Here is a 17,342-nt window from a genome sequence, read left to right on the forward strand (position 1 = left end):
TGAATGAATACACAGAAAGGAAATCTACATCTGAGATTTCAGGAGAAGAAGAGCAACTAATGAAAAAATCTCACACAGGAAGCAGACCCTCTGCATGGCTGGCAAGGAGTCCTTCAAGCAGAAGCAAGCCTGAGAACAAAGTCCCAGCTCTCCTCAGGCTAAGTCCTCGCTAATGGAATTTCTGGGACTAATCTTCCTATCATAGGAGCATGCACTTTTATACTTTGCTCTAGGTACAATCTAACAGAGACACATAGAGATCTCACTGTGTGCTGGCTACCCGAGATCCCCAGAAGCAGCTCACTCTTGGGGAGACAAGTGAAACCTCACTGTCAATAGCAGGTGATGACTGAGTCATGGAACAGAAAGGGAAAAACAAACACAGGCAAATCAGGAGGAGCCCACAGTCTGGCTCCCAAGCCCTGCCTCTGTAGCTCTGCTCAGACCCCTGATTTCTAGCAAAGTGATCAAAACTGATGTCTCTTCTCTGGCCTCAGGATAAAGGCTTAGAATTGGCTCTGACAGAGATAGCCAAATGAGCCCCCATCCCTTCTGTAACTGCTGTCTCCAGGAAAAAGCCCTTGGTCCTCCTCCACCTCCCTCCCTAGTTCTCTCCTACTGAGCTTCCATGGCTGAGCTACTGCCAGGCAGTCTGGGTGGAGATGCTTAACAAGGGCTTCAGTATACATTTATGTATACTGTATATATGGGATTGTCAGATACACACAGCCTTCCAGTAAATGGTCATGGGATAGAAAACTGTCGTAAAAAATGACATCTGACTGGAAGGAACACTACTCTCTACTTTATGACCCCAGAATCAATGTGGTGGGGAATGAAATACATGGGGTTCTCGCACCTCTCTGCAGCCTCTCAAAACTCAGCCAGCCCATTGCTGATTGCACAGATGCTTGCCTCACCGACCACACTCATCTAAATGGACACCTGGACCCAGGTGCTGTGACTGTGTAGCCAGAGAGCAGGAAGGTGACAACACAGTGGCAGTCTGGCAACTAGCTGGCCAGATAAAAAGAATTGATCCCATGGTTCTTGACCAGAACACCTGAGGGAGAACCAATGGGACAGAGGCACATTCCATGTGTGCATTTTACACAGGTGGGACTTGAGCCCATCACCTGTCCAGGTGATGTCCAGCTTCTGAGGGGCCAGCGACATGCCACTAACAAGCTGACTATACTACCAGTCCTTATAACATAGTCAGCTGGTCTTGGCACAGGAAAGGCATGCATGGCCCCATGTTGGGAGCCACCGCTAGTTCACCATGCGTGGCGGTCATGCGGCCTGTAGGAAAAGGCAAAGCCTGAGCTAAATTACCCCTCCCATCGAGTGAGCCAAGATGGCGCCTGCTTCTTGCCCCCTGATTGCCCTGGCGACTTAAACAGCCCGCGCAATAGATTGGTCTACCTAGCAACCAATGACGATGACCAATCAGCTTGCATTGCTTGCTGTTGCCCTATTGGATGATGAGTCCATATTTATAGATATGTGACCCTCCCTGCAAGAAGAGATAGAGGAAGTCCACCGGTGAGAAAGGACTGGTGGCAGAGCAGAGGCCTTGCGCGGCCCACGCGGAGACAAATAAAGACAAGGTTGCTCACCGTCAGAATTTATCGTGTGTTGTTCCTGCCGGCCGGGAGCGACACCGACAGCCCCAGTACGGAGAAATTTGTCCCCAGACACAGTTGGTCTGGGGCTCCATTACTTACTTGGTTTCCAAAGTGTGGTCAAGATCTGAAGGACCTGCTTCATAATCTGGTTTGCCCAACCTTTGTCCTTGGCCAGATTCCATTCTGTCCATGCCCTGAGTCATTTCAATGGTACTGTGTGTACCTAGATTCCTCCAGACAGGAGCATCTGCATTTGTCTCCCTATGTATCCAGATACACATGCATCACACAAGGACCACACCTTAGGTCACCTCTGGGATGCTCCGTAGTAACAGGTCTCCAAATTGCCATTCATGGTGCTCAGCTCCCACATGGAACCATACACAGGGACCTGGATTTTTCCATGCTGCCTGGTACTGATCCTGTGCTTTAGCTTGCCATGTGCCATGATACCAGTTCAAGTGACCTCCCTCAGGTTAAGGGAGTAAGGGAGGCCACATTCCCAGGTACTTGCCTGCCATGTGTGAAAGTGGGGCCAAGAGGTGCTATTTCCCTGGACCTTCAGCCTGGGAATGACTCCTCTCAGACCATAGTCAGAGGAGCAAGCTGGGGAATCGCACATCTGCTGCCTGGAGAACCATGTTCTAGTCCAGGTCAGAACAGCTGAGACCCTCAGTGACCTGCGGGGCACAGGGGTGGAAGTGAGGCACATGTCCATCACAGGGCTTAGTAAATGATGCCAGGGCAGAAGAATGAAACTCAGTATCCTCTATAAAGCTGTGTCCACCAGGGATTTGGGGTTTTGGATGTGATGAGTGCCTGGGGACAGGGCACAGGGCCTGTGGGTTGGTTTGGTATTGAAGTTCCCTGTGTCTGGGGCATGAGATTTTCTCACAGTTTGGGAGATAAAGGGGTATTTTGGCAGGTGAGATCACTATGCAGAAGAAACAACACAGAACCAACATTAGCAGCAGCAGTAAGCAAGCATCTTTATCATCCAGCCCATATATACTGACCATTGTCAGGCATTAGATTCTTGTGCACTGTTACAAGCGTGACACATACACAGTTGTCTATGCTAAGTCTTGCTTATATATCTGTGACCATGGTGTGCTAATGCTAAATGGTGGGGACATGTCCTTACGGGTCCTCCAAACCTCTGGGGATTGAAGCAGTGTGAAGTGGTTTCCCACATCCCACCCCCTCAAAGTTGGGAACCTGTGCTTATTGTAAGTGACCCATCAGGTGGACTTGTGCACAAAAAGATAATAAAGGTAAAGGCATAAAACTGCTAATGCCACCACAGCACAGCTTATGGCCACACAGAGCTAGGTGGATCCCAAGCATTCCTAGTACTGGATGAGCAGGTTCTGCTGTGCCATCTGGAGGGCAGAGAACTTCACACACATTTCTTGCAAGGCTTCTTGCTCCTGCCTCTGGTGATCAGGGAAATCAATGCCACATTCCACATGCAAGAGGGCACAAGTCCCTCCTCTGCTGTGTTTAGTAAAGCAAGGGTCATGTGGTTTAGCATTTGAGAAATTTATCCATTAGCAATGTCAAATCCTGGCAAGTGAGGTTCAGGGCCTGGATTACATGTTACCAAGGGTTTCAACCTGGAAGAATGGGTCTATACCCTTGGTCCTGGTAGCAACCCAGCCACCAGATAAAACAACCAGGCCACCTGTAGAGTATGGTGGCACCTGTTGAGTATGGTGGCATCTAGAGTGCAGTGTCCCAATAGGGCACTGTGTCTGTGATGATGGGTTTGATAGTGCCCTGGATATATGGGAATCCCCAGGTGCAGTTTCCTGCTCAGTGTGTGGATATTTATAGGCAGCACATGGCCCATATTTATAGGCAGCTCATTGACTTACGAGGCTGCTATAGTTAGCTAATCAGTGGATATCACTCTGGTGAGCTTGTTGCCACCCCAAGTGTTTCTATCATTTATCAGTTATACATGGTTACACAGGTACCACTTGACCTGGTACTTATGCCACAGTAGGGTGCCCCAATTCCATCTTTACCTGTTGAATACAAAGTGGGGCTGCATCCCATTATGCTCCTTGGTTCCCTGTCACGCACCCCCAGTCACTGAACATAATAGACCCCAGTCTCTGTGGTGAGGCCGTGCTCTCTGAATCAGCACCTTGATGGCCTGGTATCTCTGTTCCAAGTCTGCTGCCATCAACCAGTTTATCAAAGTCTGCTTATCTCCTCACGGGCTGTCCTTGGCATGTTCTGTAGAACTTGTCATATAGAATGAGTGCTGTTTGGAATAGCCTTTGGGACACCTCCTGTAGGCTCAGCTTTGTGTTATCAGCCCCATTGTCCCATAGCTGTAACAGCCACATTGGAACAGTTTCACTCACCTTTTATTTGAATTATTTCACCAGCTCTGATGTTCCACAGCCATGGAGGCTGCATACATGTGTTACAGGTAGAGATGGATGGTCCTGAGACTCCCCCTCCTTGGGTTAGGGGCTGCTCCAGTTGCACCTTCTGTCAAATAGAAGGCTTCTCATGCAATACCAGGGAACTCTCACAGGGACTGTCCTGGTCATGGGGCCTTAACCTTAGGAGAGGGTGGTACTCCCTGGGTTGTGCAGTGTGGCTTCTGTAGGAGCTAGCTGCGATTCCACGTCCTCCATGGGATTCACATGTCTATCATTTCTAAGGCCTTCAACATGTCCTACAGTGTCAGATGGACCACTTTCCAGTCTCAAGGGCCTCCAGCTCCACCAAAAAATGCCTATGGTTGACAGGGAGATCCTAAGGGAACCTGACTACAAACCCTCAGGTTTATCGCTTGTTGTCAGGTGCTGTCTTCAGAGACTACAAGAGGGACACTCACTTCATCCTGCCCACTATGCTATTGATCTGGGCTATGAGGCCGAAGGGGTTTTTTTCAGGTGAAGTCCCCCGAGATAACAAAGCATGCAGAGCCCACATTAGCAGCCCAGCAAGTAAGTGTTGTCACTGTTCATCCTGCACTACTGGCAATTGCCAGGCATTCATTCCTGTGAAGGGCTTTCTCTGCTCATCTGAGAGCTCAACACCTCTGCTTGGGTCTCAGAGGGTGCCTTCTTTGGTCAAACACACAGCCATCTCGATGGCTTGGTGTATTACTTACTTTATGCTCATCACTGAGACAAAAAACCTGATGCCCAAGTTCGGAAAGGAAAGTTTTATTTCTTACAATTTTTGGAGGTTTCAGTCCACACTCAGTTGGCTCCAAGACATGCAGGCATGGCTGTGCTGTCTTTCATGGTGGCTGCAAACAGCAAGCTCAAACCAGCAAACAGAAAGATATACCTTCTTCCTGCCATTACATCACATCCTGGTTCCACCCCTATGTGGGTGGAGCACTGACACCATCAATCCAACCACTAGAAAATGAATGAATCACAAATACACAATGCAAACTCATGAGGCCTGGGGGACACAGACATAAACCATGACATTCCACCCCTGGCCCCCAGGACTCTAACGTACATCTTTTATACAAAAGACATTTAGTCCACCTCCAAGAGTTGCCAAAGTCCTAACAGTTTCAGCATTGCTGAATAGTCCAAGTCCCAAGTCTTCTCCAAGATCTATGGCAAAATCTTAACTGTAACCCCCTGTACAAATGAAACAAGATTAAACATTTCTCAAATGCAAAGGCAAAAAATAAACTTTTATCATTCCAAAAGTTACAAACAGGAATATAAAGCATTGGAACCAAAGCAAGTCCAACATCCAGCAGGGCAAACATTAAGTCCTAGAGTTCCACACTCAGCATCTGAAGCAATCTGGTTGCAAGCTACAAAAGGCTTGGGTGATTCCACCCCCAGGGCACTTCCAGTGATTTAAACTCCTGCGGCTTTTCTCTTAAATCTTCTCTGCTCACTTTTTGCAGCTTCCCTTGGATCATTCACATTCCTGGCTTTTCCAAACTTCTGGGATCTCCACTGCACCTTCAGCTTCACCCTTACATTTTCACAAATTGCCCTCTCAGGGGCAAACTGCTTGGCCTCGCAGGCCCTTTGCAATCAAGGTAGAAGCTGTCTTACCCTCAGAACTCATGCATTTTCCTTGCACCTAAAATCAGCACCTTGTGGATGCCACCAAGGTTTGCTGCTAGCTGAAGCAGTAGCCAGGCTTTTCTCTCTCCTGGCTGTAGGGGTCAGTTGCCTGATTGTGAGAAAAAGCTTCTCTATATTGCTGCCATTCTGGAACCTCACGTGGCATTTGGAACATGGTGCTCTGCAGCTTTTCCCACTGAAAAAATTTTTCATCTTTGCTGTGTGGCTGCACAGGGTGGGGACCCACTTCCTGGGATGCCCTGAGGTCATCTTTCTTATCTCTCTGTTTCTCCTCAGGAATCAAAATCTCAACTCTGTCTTTACAATCCCAAACCTTCCTGGAATTTTCCTTTGGGCCAAACTCACAGCATTATACATTATCCTGCTGGGCTCTTTGCTCTTGATTTAAAACAAAGCTGGCTGAAAGCCCCCAACAATGGCCATGCCACAGCCTCAATGTTTGATTGCTTTTTAATTTCTTTTTCAAGATTAATCAGTCCATTGCCCTTTGTCTCAGTCTCAGGCAAAGTCTCTGGGCAGGAGCAAAATGCAGACAAACTTTCTGCCAATCCATAACACACATCCTGTGGATTCCAACGACCAATGCAGTCCTTCTCAGCAGAAACCTCCCAAGCCTGGTCTTTACCATGAGGTTTTCTATCAGCATTCTCATCTGAGCTCTGAACAGAATCTCCTCTACAGAACAGCCTAAGCTGCTCCTGCTCTATGCATCCAGGCGACATGTCCAAACCTTTCCAAAATCTCAAGCCATCTCCCACAATCCATTTCCAAAGCCTCTCAAAAAACATGGTCAGATATAGTCACAGCAAATGACCCCACTCCTTGGTACCAAATTTCTTTCTTAGTTACTTTATGCTCATCACTGTGACAAAATACCTGATGCCCAAGTTGGGAAAGGAAAGGATTATTTGTTACAGTTTTTGGAGGAGGTTTCAGTCCACACTCAGTTGGCTCCAAGACAGGCGGGCATGGCTGGGCCACCTTTCATGGTGGCTGCAAACAGCAAGCTCAAACCAGCAAACAGAAAGATATACCTTCTTCCTGCCATTACATCACATCCTGGCTCCACCCCTATGTGGATGGAGCGCTGACATCATCAATCCAACCACTAGAAAATGAACAAATCACAAATACACAATGCAAACTCATGAGGCCTGGGGGACACAGACATAAACCATGACTCTTGGACTCTGGTTTCTACTGGCACGCCCTGTCTGGGTCATCCTTGTGCTCAGTCAAGATGACTGCCACACAGGTTCCCACTCACAATGCCATCTCAGCTGACACAGCAGCATATTTTGACCTCAACCCTAGATCAAACAGCTGTTTAATGTGCCTGAACTTGTGAACCACTGCATTCTGGCACTCAACCTTCAAAGGGTGGGTAAACTAGGTTTGATATGGTGATTGCTTTCTGGACAGCAGGACATAGGGGAGCCCTTCTCCTTTGCTCTTCTTTCCTCACACTCCCTGAAAGATGTTTGAGGATTTCTTACCTCACATACACACCACATGCACCAGCCCTCTGTGGCAAACCATTTGTCGTTTACAGCAGCATGAATCTGAGTTCAGTAGGCTGCATAATATGCAAGTTTTCTATCTCAATATTCTCTGTGTTGTAGGAAATAATCTCAGTTTTACTCAACATGTCGAGATCTATAAAATCTATTTCAGACATACTTAGATATATGTGGTGTAATGCTGAGATGATAAAAGAGGTAGTCAGTGTCTAAGGGAAACTGAAAAGAGATTTGAAGAAAAATGTTTATATCCAAGCAACAGTAATGAAAGATTTCTCCAAGAAGCAAGCCCTACCTGGGAACAAGCACTATGTGTGAGACACCACCACCAGGGCAACAACCAGACCATGAGTCAGCACCATTTGCAGACTATGGGGGAAGAGAACAAGAAATCACCAGGAAGCAAGCCTTCCCTGTGAACCAGTGCCATGACCGGGCCACTGCCACCAGTGGAGGTAAGGTAGGGGACGTTCAGATCCCAGGGTTATCCCATGAGTCAATGCCATTCATGGGCTGTGGGGGAAGAGAACAAGAATTCAAGAAGAAGCAAGTCCTCTGGACAAACCTCTTCTTGTGCAGGTTTTTGCCACCAGGAGTAGATAGGCACACTCCAGTCCCTTCTGGCCTGTGGGCTGGGAAACAAGAATAGCCAGCTCCTCTGCCACTACCGCCACTACCACCACCATCACCTTCACCACCATCAGTAAGTGACTGGCCCATCTTCACAAACTCAGGCTGTGATGAGAGTTATTGAGGTGAAATGTGACTGGATGCCTGTTGTGTTTGGTGTTTCACTGACTTTGCAGGTGTAGGGCCCATGGTCTGATCATCTACTCAGAGGATACTGGTATGCAGTGTGGCATCTATAGGGCTCTCCTTGTGAAAGTGGTAGCCATTGTTAAATTCCCTATTCTCTTGTTTTGAATTCATGTATCATTTCCATTGTTTTGTTGGGTTGGGTTTTATTTTGTTTGATTTTCTTATATTCGAAGGCATGTGCAGCTATTTCAAATATAACAAGATATATTACGGTAGCCATTTTGGATTTACTCCTGTCTTGCTTTTAAGTCTTTATTGTATTCTTTGTTTGGTTTTTATTGGTTCTATTCTGTTCTGTTTGATTTTTACCATGTCTGAAGATATCTGCAGCTGTTTGGAAGACAAGATGTATTAAGACAACTATTGATTTCCTATTGTTTTGAAGTTTTGTGTCACACTAGTTTGTTTTGATTGGCTTTATTATGTTTTATCTTGCTTGATTTTATTCTCTTCAAAATAAAATTTAAACATTTTTAGGAAGAAACAGTTATGGTAAGTGAAAGGACAAGAATAGAGATCCCATAGAACTATGCATACATGGAAAATTGACTTTCCAGAAAATTCCACAGCATTTCAGTGGAAGAAGAGAAACTTCCACGATAAGTGTATCTGTACATGTGTCAAATGTGTGTGTAATCCATAGAGAGCAACATAAAAAGAAAGTTCTTAACCCTTAACTCTTACCATATAAGGATTAACTGAAAAATCAGAAAGGATCAAGGAGCAGAACCAAAACATAAGTCCATAGTAAAGTTTATGATTTAGATGTAAATTTTCAATCAAAGGTTCTTGTGTTTAGAGGGTGAGTTTATCATAGGGCTTCTATGCTTTTCCATGGGTTTATCCACTGATGAGTTCCTGGGATGGAGTTGTCAATGTGGCTCTTCTGAGAGATGGGTCAGGGGTTGAGGAAGGAAAGTGTGTATCTCTGGCACCTCAATTTCTACCCTGCTTCTGTGCCATTAAGTCACCAGCTTTCTGCCTCTACCACTTCTATTATGTGGTGCCTGCCCTGGAGTCGACCCTGGACTAACACCACTGACAGCCAGCATAAATCTTCCCACCTTTAGTTGTGGAAGTGAGTATGGTATCCCAGGGATGTGCAAATAACAAATACACATTGTATGAAACAAAATTGGGCTTCTCCAGGAATAGGTAGAAAATTCCAATTAGCAAAATTTAAACATGATCCATAAGAGAACAAAAAATGATAAAATAGGTTTCATAACTATGAGTTATGAACTGCTCCATAAAAGACATGTTACAAGAATAAAATGACAGCTAGAGATATAGCTCAGTGGCACAAGCACCTGCCTGACAAGTGTGAGTTCCTGAGATCAATTCCTCATACAAAAACAAAATAAAATGGCAAATGATAGATTGACATAAACTATTTGGAAGTCCTGTATCTGAGAAACCCTTCTTTCTATGCCATAAAAGAAATAGAAAACACAACAGCGATCAATTTCAAAATGTGGAAAACACAGACTAGAGAATTGGAAAAAAAATATTTCAGTGAGAAACACAACTAGACTGAAAATAAACTCAGACATGTTTCTTATCATTTTCAGTTACCAGGTGAGTGACTGTTCATCCCACAAGAAGATACCAGTGATTATGTTTGAAGAGCACTGAATAGCAGACTTTATCTTTTAGGTCAAAACACACTGGTGATGGTGAGGAAGTGCAGGAAGGAGACTCCATCTGCCTTGCTAGTGGTACATTCACTTCAGACATCATTTTGGCAGTTAATTTAAGAGTAACACATCTGACTAGCTTAGGATTCTGGGCATCCAATCCTCTCTACTTACTACAGAGAATTTTACAAGATAGTCACATCAAGTTTGTTCCCAATAACTGAGAACTGGAATGTAAATATCAAATATTAGCTGAAAGAACAAACAAACTACAAAGGAGCTGTGTATTAGGAACCCAGGAGACTTTTCTGGGGCTGCTACCATAACAGCTTACTGAACTGAGCTACAGAATCAGTGGAGACATCACAGTGGCAGAATCTGCTCTCAGGCTCTGTCCCTTGCTTACAAGCAGGACTCAGGACAAATGCCTGGTGTCTCCTCTGCCTGTTTTCCTTTTTGTCACTCAAGGGTCTTCAGTCTCTCATCAGGGAAGCTGAAGAGATAGCAGTGACATCATAGAGCCAGAGATACAGAGTGATTAAAAAAAAAAAAAGCAAAAAGCCAGAATGCAAGAAAGAACACAAGAGGGAACCAGCAGGAGATTGGTGACAGTTATTTATACATGGACCTAAGAAGTCACATCACATGATATCTGCTATATCTGTTGCTGAGGCATGAGTGAGGGGTTGGGGAGAGACCTTGGAGTTGGGGAGAGCACTTACCATGCATGAGTCCCTGGGCTCACTTTCAGCATTGCTAATGCTAATTAACAACAATAATAAAAACTAACTGAGATCCATACTTAAAGGAACAAGGAATGCTTTACTCAGGATGTGGCCATCAGAAGGTGAGCGGTCAGCTATTGAGCAGGTGCCCAGGCCATGGCTGTCGTGACTCACACATATGTGAATCTAGAAACAATGCCAGTAGATTTTGTGGTGTAGCTCCATCCATAGTGCTTCCTTTGCCTGTGTGAGGTCCTGACTCAAGACCACAACAATAATGCATATAAGAAATTGTGATGCTTAGGGAACATAAAGATGGCTGAACTGATGAACTTCCACCCCTTCATGATGCCTCCAGGGAAACAGGTCCAGGAGGTGAGTGTCATTTCCACCACCACACAGGAGGAGCCAGGCCTGTATGCACTGTATTCACCTCCATCCCAGCTCTTCCTGGATTTCACCTCTAACTCTGTACACTTTGCTTATGTGACAGCAGTGCACAGGTTTTACGAAGATCATCAAATACCACTGATAATGTCCCTAGCAAGCAGATGCCAGGATGACCTCTCCAGTGCAGGGGACAGTCTTGGAATGCCCTGAGAGGAATGGTATTTTGTCTAGGCTTATAAAGGAAATCAGAGTGAAAAGTGAGGTCTAAAGTCAGGTCTTTCTCCTCAGAGCAGGGACCCTGGCTGAACTGCTGTTTTTCCTTCCCCATGGGCAAGTTTTGCCTCCTGCCAAGGACCCTTCACTTGGATGAAGCTGTCCTGTTTACTGTGAAGAAAATGGAGAGTCATTCCATGGGATTCCATAGTACCCAGAGCAGGAATCTCTGGGGGATACCAGAGGACTCAGGTCCACACAGACATCATGGAAGGAGCTGATTGTTGCCTTTAATCATCAGTGTAGCAGCCACTGACCATGGTGCAATGACCAGTGCAGAAATAACCACAGCTCTCTTGTGACTTCAAGTTATTCAGGCCACGCAGTCACCCTGGACAGCAGACCAGGTACTATCCACATTATGGTGAATGTGCCTAAGTTCCTGGCCTCTGTACATGTAGACACATAATAGGGGAAGGGGAGTCCCCAGAAGGCACACAGAATGGGGTGTTGCATCAGTATATGAACTGAAGATGGTGGAAAGGCAAGCATGAAGCACTCCCTCTGTCCACTCACTTCTCAGATAGTTATAGAGCAGCATCCAGTAGAGTAACACTGAACATACCACCCTCTTTCTCACAGAGGCAACATGTCATGAGTTCAGGAAAGGGAGATGCATTTCAGGCTTCCTGAGGAATGGAGGACAGGTGGTCACAGCACTGTCCAGGGACTTCCATTAGCACATGAGGGCTGCCTGGATCAGCACTGCCCCATTCAGGGCACAGTAGCTGAAGCTGGACTCTGTAGCTGGAGCAAGAGGCTGCTGTCAAATGCCACAGGATGCCTTGGGAGGGCAGTTTGGGAGGGAGGCCAGACCTGTGCTGCTGCTTACACCTGTCCTACCTAGGGCCAGCGCTTCCCTTACTGACTCCTCGGAGGTGCTGCTTACCAAGTTGGGACACCCAGTCCACACTAACCTGGGATATTTGGAACAACCTGAGCTCACTAAAGCTGAGAACTATGGTGAGCAAGGGTTGGCCTTGGTCTATCACTCTCTGCAGAGGGCACGTGGCACTTTAAACGGAGAAAGGCTTTCAGACTTGGGGCCTTCTGCAACACTGAGGCATGCACAAGTGAGTGGGGTGAGGCAGATTGTTAACTTTCTGGGGTGTATTTGTGCACAGAGTTGTCTCTAAGGAGCCCTGGGAGGCTTTGGGGCCTGCAAGGAGCAAAAGACATTTGGTGATTTTTCTCCCTCCTCTGAGGCAGGGCTGGTACCTGACTGGGCTCAAGTCCTACTTGAAGGGCTTTTGCCACCTCCAGTGACCTCACCAGCTCTGGGATCAATGTGAAAGCTATGCCCAGTTCAGTACCAGATCTTCATGAATTTCAGAGCTGGGCCTGTTGTTGGCTCCATGTTAGATGTTCTGAGCTCTACTTAGGGCCAAGTCCTGCAAAGTACTTGCTTTCCCTTCCCTCCCTTGTACCCCTTGTATTTCTTTCAGTTTTCATTTCTACTCTTATGTCTGTAATCTTCTAAACATTACATTCTAAGTTAATTTAAATTAACAGTTAAGATTTCATTAGTTTCAACATGTTCAACTCAGTAGCCCATAAGCACATCACCAATTTATATAATATTCACATCTGTCGAGTTTCAGCTTTATGCTCAGTTTTGGACCCAGCCACAGCCCTGTTCTCTCCTACTAGTCCCCTTGTGCTTCTAACATTTCTCTGAATGTGATTTGCTACTCTGAATCTTTCATATCAGTGCATCAGATTGTGTGTGGCCAAACATTACTGGAGGAGACTGGCTGTTATTGCTCTTTTATAGAAGAGAAAATACCAGATAGACAAAGTCTACAGCTAAAATGTGGAGACCATTTTGTAAATACTTATCTTTTCATGTTGGAAAAGCTCTCCCATGATTTCAGTGACAGAAGGGAGATTGAAAGTTCTGATACACTGCATTTTAAAAACAGAAACAAGACTAATGTAGAGACCACAGCAGGAAATCTTTCCATACAACCAATATTCAGATAGATGATTGTTATTACAGGTGTGATAGATGTCTCAAGAGTCCACTTTGTGAGAGAAGTGACAAATTATTGTAACTCAAAGGCAATCACCACAATGGGAACAAGTACAGAAAATGCTGAGCCTCCCAAAGCTGAAGCATGCAGGGGACACATCCCTGAGATGTGCTGTGTCCCCATTTGATGGCTGGTTTTAAGGCAGGTGCTGAACAGCATTGGGGAGATTATGGGGTGCACAGCAGAGCCTTGACCCTCAGCTCCCATCAGAGCTACACACATGTGTCCCTGGAGCATGCAGGGCTAAGAACAGAGATTTCTCCAGAGAGAAATTTGCACAACTTTTCAAGATTTCTGTTCAAGAGTTTGATTCACAGTACTGTTTGAAGCCGGAAGGAACTGGACCCTCCCTAGCCACCATGTGAAGGGTGCACAGGAGAGCTACCATTAGGATGCTGTGCCTGGCTGCTGGAAAGATCTCTGCCCTGATCCCAGGGACACAGGGGGTGAAGGTCTGGGGGTGACAATCTCATGGCAACACAAGGCTTTCCAAGAGCCAGCCAGTGCACAGGGAGTCTCTACTGCAATCCAGTGCTTCCCAAAACCAAGACCAGCTTGGGGCAAGGACATTTGGATGTCAGGGTGGCCAGTCAACTAATGAGCAGCCCTTCCTGGCACAGCTGTGCAAAGCATGTCCCTCTGGGGATAACCCTCCAGCAGGTCCAACTCACTGCCTTTTTCAGGTCTGGCAACAAGGAAGTCACACAGAAGCACAGCAACACAATTGAAGTTTGCTCAAACTAAATTGTTTAGCTTCTTTTGAAGAAATGATTGAAAATGCACACGTCTGGAGAAACAAGGCTGAGAAAAGTGCTCTGCATGTTGTGTAAATAAACTGACCCTTGACAAGACATGGGAATAATGCCCGTGAATGGGTCTGCAATGGCAGAGGATAAAATCATAAATGCAAAAGAAAAATGGCAAATAAATGATACATGTACATGATTTTCCTTTGTAAGGATAATCCCTGCAACAACCTGGATTTGCCAAGGCACCTCAATAAACTCAGGATAAAACCTACCACACTATTCCATCACCCAACAGTGAAGGCTCAGCAGCTCTGCTCCCTGCTTGTTGCAGCTGCTGGTTGACTATTTCTAGGTGTTTCTATCTGCACAAGCCATCTGCCCCTCTCTCAGCTCATGGATGCCAGGGTGTGGGCTGGACTATGTGTTTACATAAAATCCCATCATGATTTCAGGATGGATAGCAGTCTCTTGTTTACTGGAACTTATTTTTCAAGTTTGGGCATAAGAAATCTTAGACAATGTTCTTATCCAGTTGAGGGGAAATGAGATTGTTTGAAATAAATGCAGGAAACTCATTTTGTCAGTGGCAGATTCAGATGGTACTGAAGCCTATATTTTGGAGGTAAAAACACATGAAACAAGGTTTTCTTTTCAAGGTTCTACAAGGCAAAGAAATATCCCCAAATTCAGTTTCTGCTTTGTTTCCCCCATGCTATAAAGCTGCAGATTGAGCATTCAATCACATGGGTTTGAATTGCAGTAAAAATTTGTAAGAACTTCAGTTAACTGTGGCATGAAAAGACAAATAAAGGTTTTTTCCAAAATGCAATTCTAAATATATGTTTAAATAAATAAAGAAACCACAAAAAGCACAAAAAGAAAAGGTAATGACAATTTTGTGTATTGTTCCAATTGCAAAGCCTCAGTCAGAAAGTAGAGGAGTAAAATTTGCAGACTGGAAAGGTGAATGTGGTCAGTGATCTTTGTGTATGTGGGGCTGAGAGTGTGCCCCACCCACTATGCCAGCTGAACACATGGCAGCACCTGAAGCCTGGTGGAGGCTGAGGCCAGGACCCAGGAACTGAGGACCCTGGGGCTGAGGAGGCAGAGTCTTGGCTGCACCCTGGCAGGGCTGCAGCATGGATATGGTGGGGAAAGGGGTGTAAGGCAGGCAGTGCTGGGCTCCTCTGCATGCTGCTCACCCCCTGAGCTACCTGGCAGCAGGAAGATTCAGGACTTCCTTGCTCGAAAAATAAATACTGAACTAAATCTCTTGGTGTCTTCTGGCAGTAGCAGCCACAGATGCGCATGGTGGCTTCTAGGGTGGCTTCTAGCTCCACTGCACCATGGAAGGGCTCTCTGCATGACCTCATGTGTTAGAGATAGTGATAAACAGAGTGTTGCCTTTATGAATATCAAGACTCCTTTACACACACACCCACACACACACACACATATATAGATAGATAGATAGATAGATAGATAGATAGATAGATAGATATTCAAAGTATGTACTGTGCATTTCATTATATGTAATGTAATTAAATCATCCATTTTCACTTACCTATTCAAGAAATTAGCCACTATTTGTTGTTAACCAAAGAGAATAGAAGTAATATTTAATACTATATTGGTATTTAATACTATAGCACTATAATTAATTCAACAGAACAAGAAAATGGACAAAAAGACATAGGCATTCCCCCAGGATCATGGTCTGCCATTGATGAGCCCCTCTCTCCTGTCCTCACCTGCTGCGTGGGCCTCTGTGTCTTCACTGCTGGGTAGAGAGAGGGCCAGGCCATAAACTCTCTATCATCTCAGGTAACACCGGGGACATGGCCTGAGACATGGCCTTCTTGTCACTTTTTCAGTGACTGTAATTTTATAATCGATGCAGGATCTCCGCTGTGGTACATTCAGTGGTTTCTAACTATTGACAGCCAAGCTGAATAAGATGAGAATATGGGTGTCATCAACCTCATTCTTCATAATGAAGCCTTAGATGTTGAATTTACAGGTTAAGTGTATAAAGGTTGAGTTTCATACTCACAGATTTCACACCTGAAGTTTATGCATAGAGTTGCAGCCTGGAATGGGGAGCCCAAAGCTGTGCAGATCTCTGTTGAGATCTGAAGGTGGGGAAGATGGACCAGGCAGAGGTGCTGGACACCATGACACCTAGCAGGAACCATGGCAAGAAAGGCCCAGATTCAATCCTGCTGATCCATGAGTCAGCTTCTCAGCAAAGCAGCACAGCTTGCAGGCTGGACAGGAGATGGCTGGAATGGCCCTGCTGCCAGAGCTCCTCCCTGCAGGCCTGAGGCCCCTATCTCACTCAGGGCACCTCTGTTCAAGAAGGTCATGCTGTACAGAGCCCACTTTGACTGAATGTCTTTCACTCAGGTGCAGATCTCAACTGCCGCATGTGGACTCACCACAGCTGTGGAGCAGTTCAGAAAATGGGGACACTGCAGGCTTGTCAAGGTATGGAGCCTGAAATAAGAGATGGGCTCATGACAGCTACAGTTTCCTTCAGTAAAAGCAGCCTGATGAGAATATTTTGCTTAAGACTAAATAACTGAAAGTAGTTACTCACAAGAATACACACTGTAGGCTTAGTTTGTGGATACAAAAGAGAATGGCTGCATCCCTGAGTAAAATGAAATATGACCCTTAATGGGTGTGTAGTTTCCTTTGGTATCACTGACCCACAGACATCAGGGACAGACACACTGATGAACAGAGCAAAAAATAGAAACAAAAATCAATATCCAAAAACCAAAACAAACCCTTGGAAAGTAGGACTTCAGGGAAAATAATGTTTTACACTGGCCTGGCCTTCTGGAGGGCAGTGTGCCCCAAGTAGTTTAACTTTCACACCTTTCTGGGAGTCTGAATTCAAAGAATCATCAAATTCTGGGAGGGATCAAATAAAAAGAGAATGTGCTTCAAGGACACCAAATCTCAGTCCCAGTGCAGAAGGCAATTAGAGTGATGCTCTGAAGCACATGTTGACCACAGTTAAAAGTCAGAGAATCTAAAACAGTGTTAATGGGATTTTCAGTCTTACTCTCTGTGAAAGAAACTGCAGGCTAGGAAGGTAGCAGATAGCTTAAATAGATTGACTCTTTCTGCAAAATATCTAAAAACCAAAGCTGAACATTTTATTACATGAATACACAACATTGCTATCAATTGCCAATGCAGGATAATGTACACCTGTAATCCCAGCACTCTGGGAGGGTGAGGGAGAATGAGGAAAGATTTAAGCCTAGCCTGGGAAACTTAGAAAATTAGTGAGACCATGTGTTAAAATTTGTAAATAATTTTACAAATGTATGAAAATATCAATCATTTAGAAACCCCAGTGCAAGGTACATTAACCACTATTAATCTATAATTATTTTTACCATTTTATAGACTCATTAAGAGTATCTTTATATGATTCTTATTATTATTTCAAAAAAAGATAGT

At 45.2% G+C, this 17,342-nt stretch overlaps 1 protein-coding gene across 1 annotated transcript in view; it reads right to left on the reverse strand.

Moving 5' to 3' along the window:
* Window positions 1-1,207: 1,207 nt before the first annotated feature.
* The window catches only part of LOC134475033 (zinc finger protein 20-like), a gene marked incomplete at its 5' end in the record, with an annotated part of 155,439 nt that continues 139,304 nt past the window's right edge, over window positions 1,208-17,342 (reverse strand). Inside the window, one exon of the mRNA XM_063244398.1 lies at window positions 1,208-1,302. Coding sequence (XP_063100468.1) covers window positions 1,208-1,302 — 95 coding nt within the window. The remainder of the gene's footprint in view (window positions 1,303-17,342) is intronic.

This window comes from Cavia porcellus, unplaced genomic scaffold (assembly GCF_034190915.1).
Source record: "Cavia porcellus strain 051 isolate PalLab524CR breed Dunkin Hartley unplaced genomic scaffold, mCavPor4.1 scaffold_50, whole genome shotgun sequence".
NCBI classification, from domain to species: domain Eukaryota; kingdom Metazoa; phylum Chordata; class Mammalia; order Rodentia; family Caviidae; genus Cavia; species Cavia porcellus.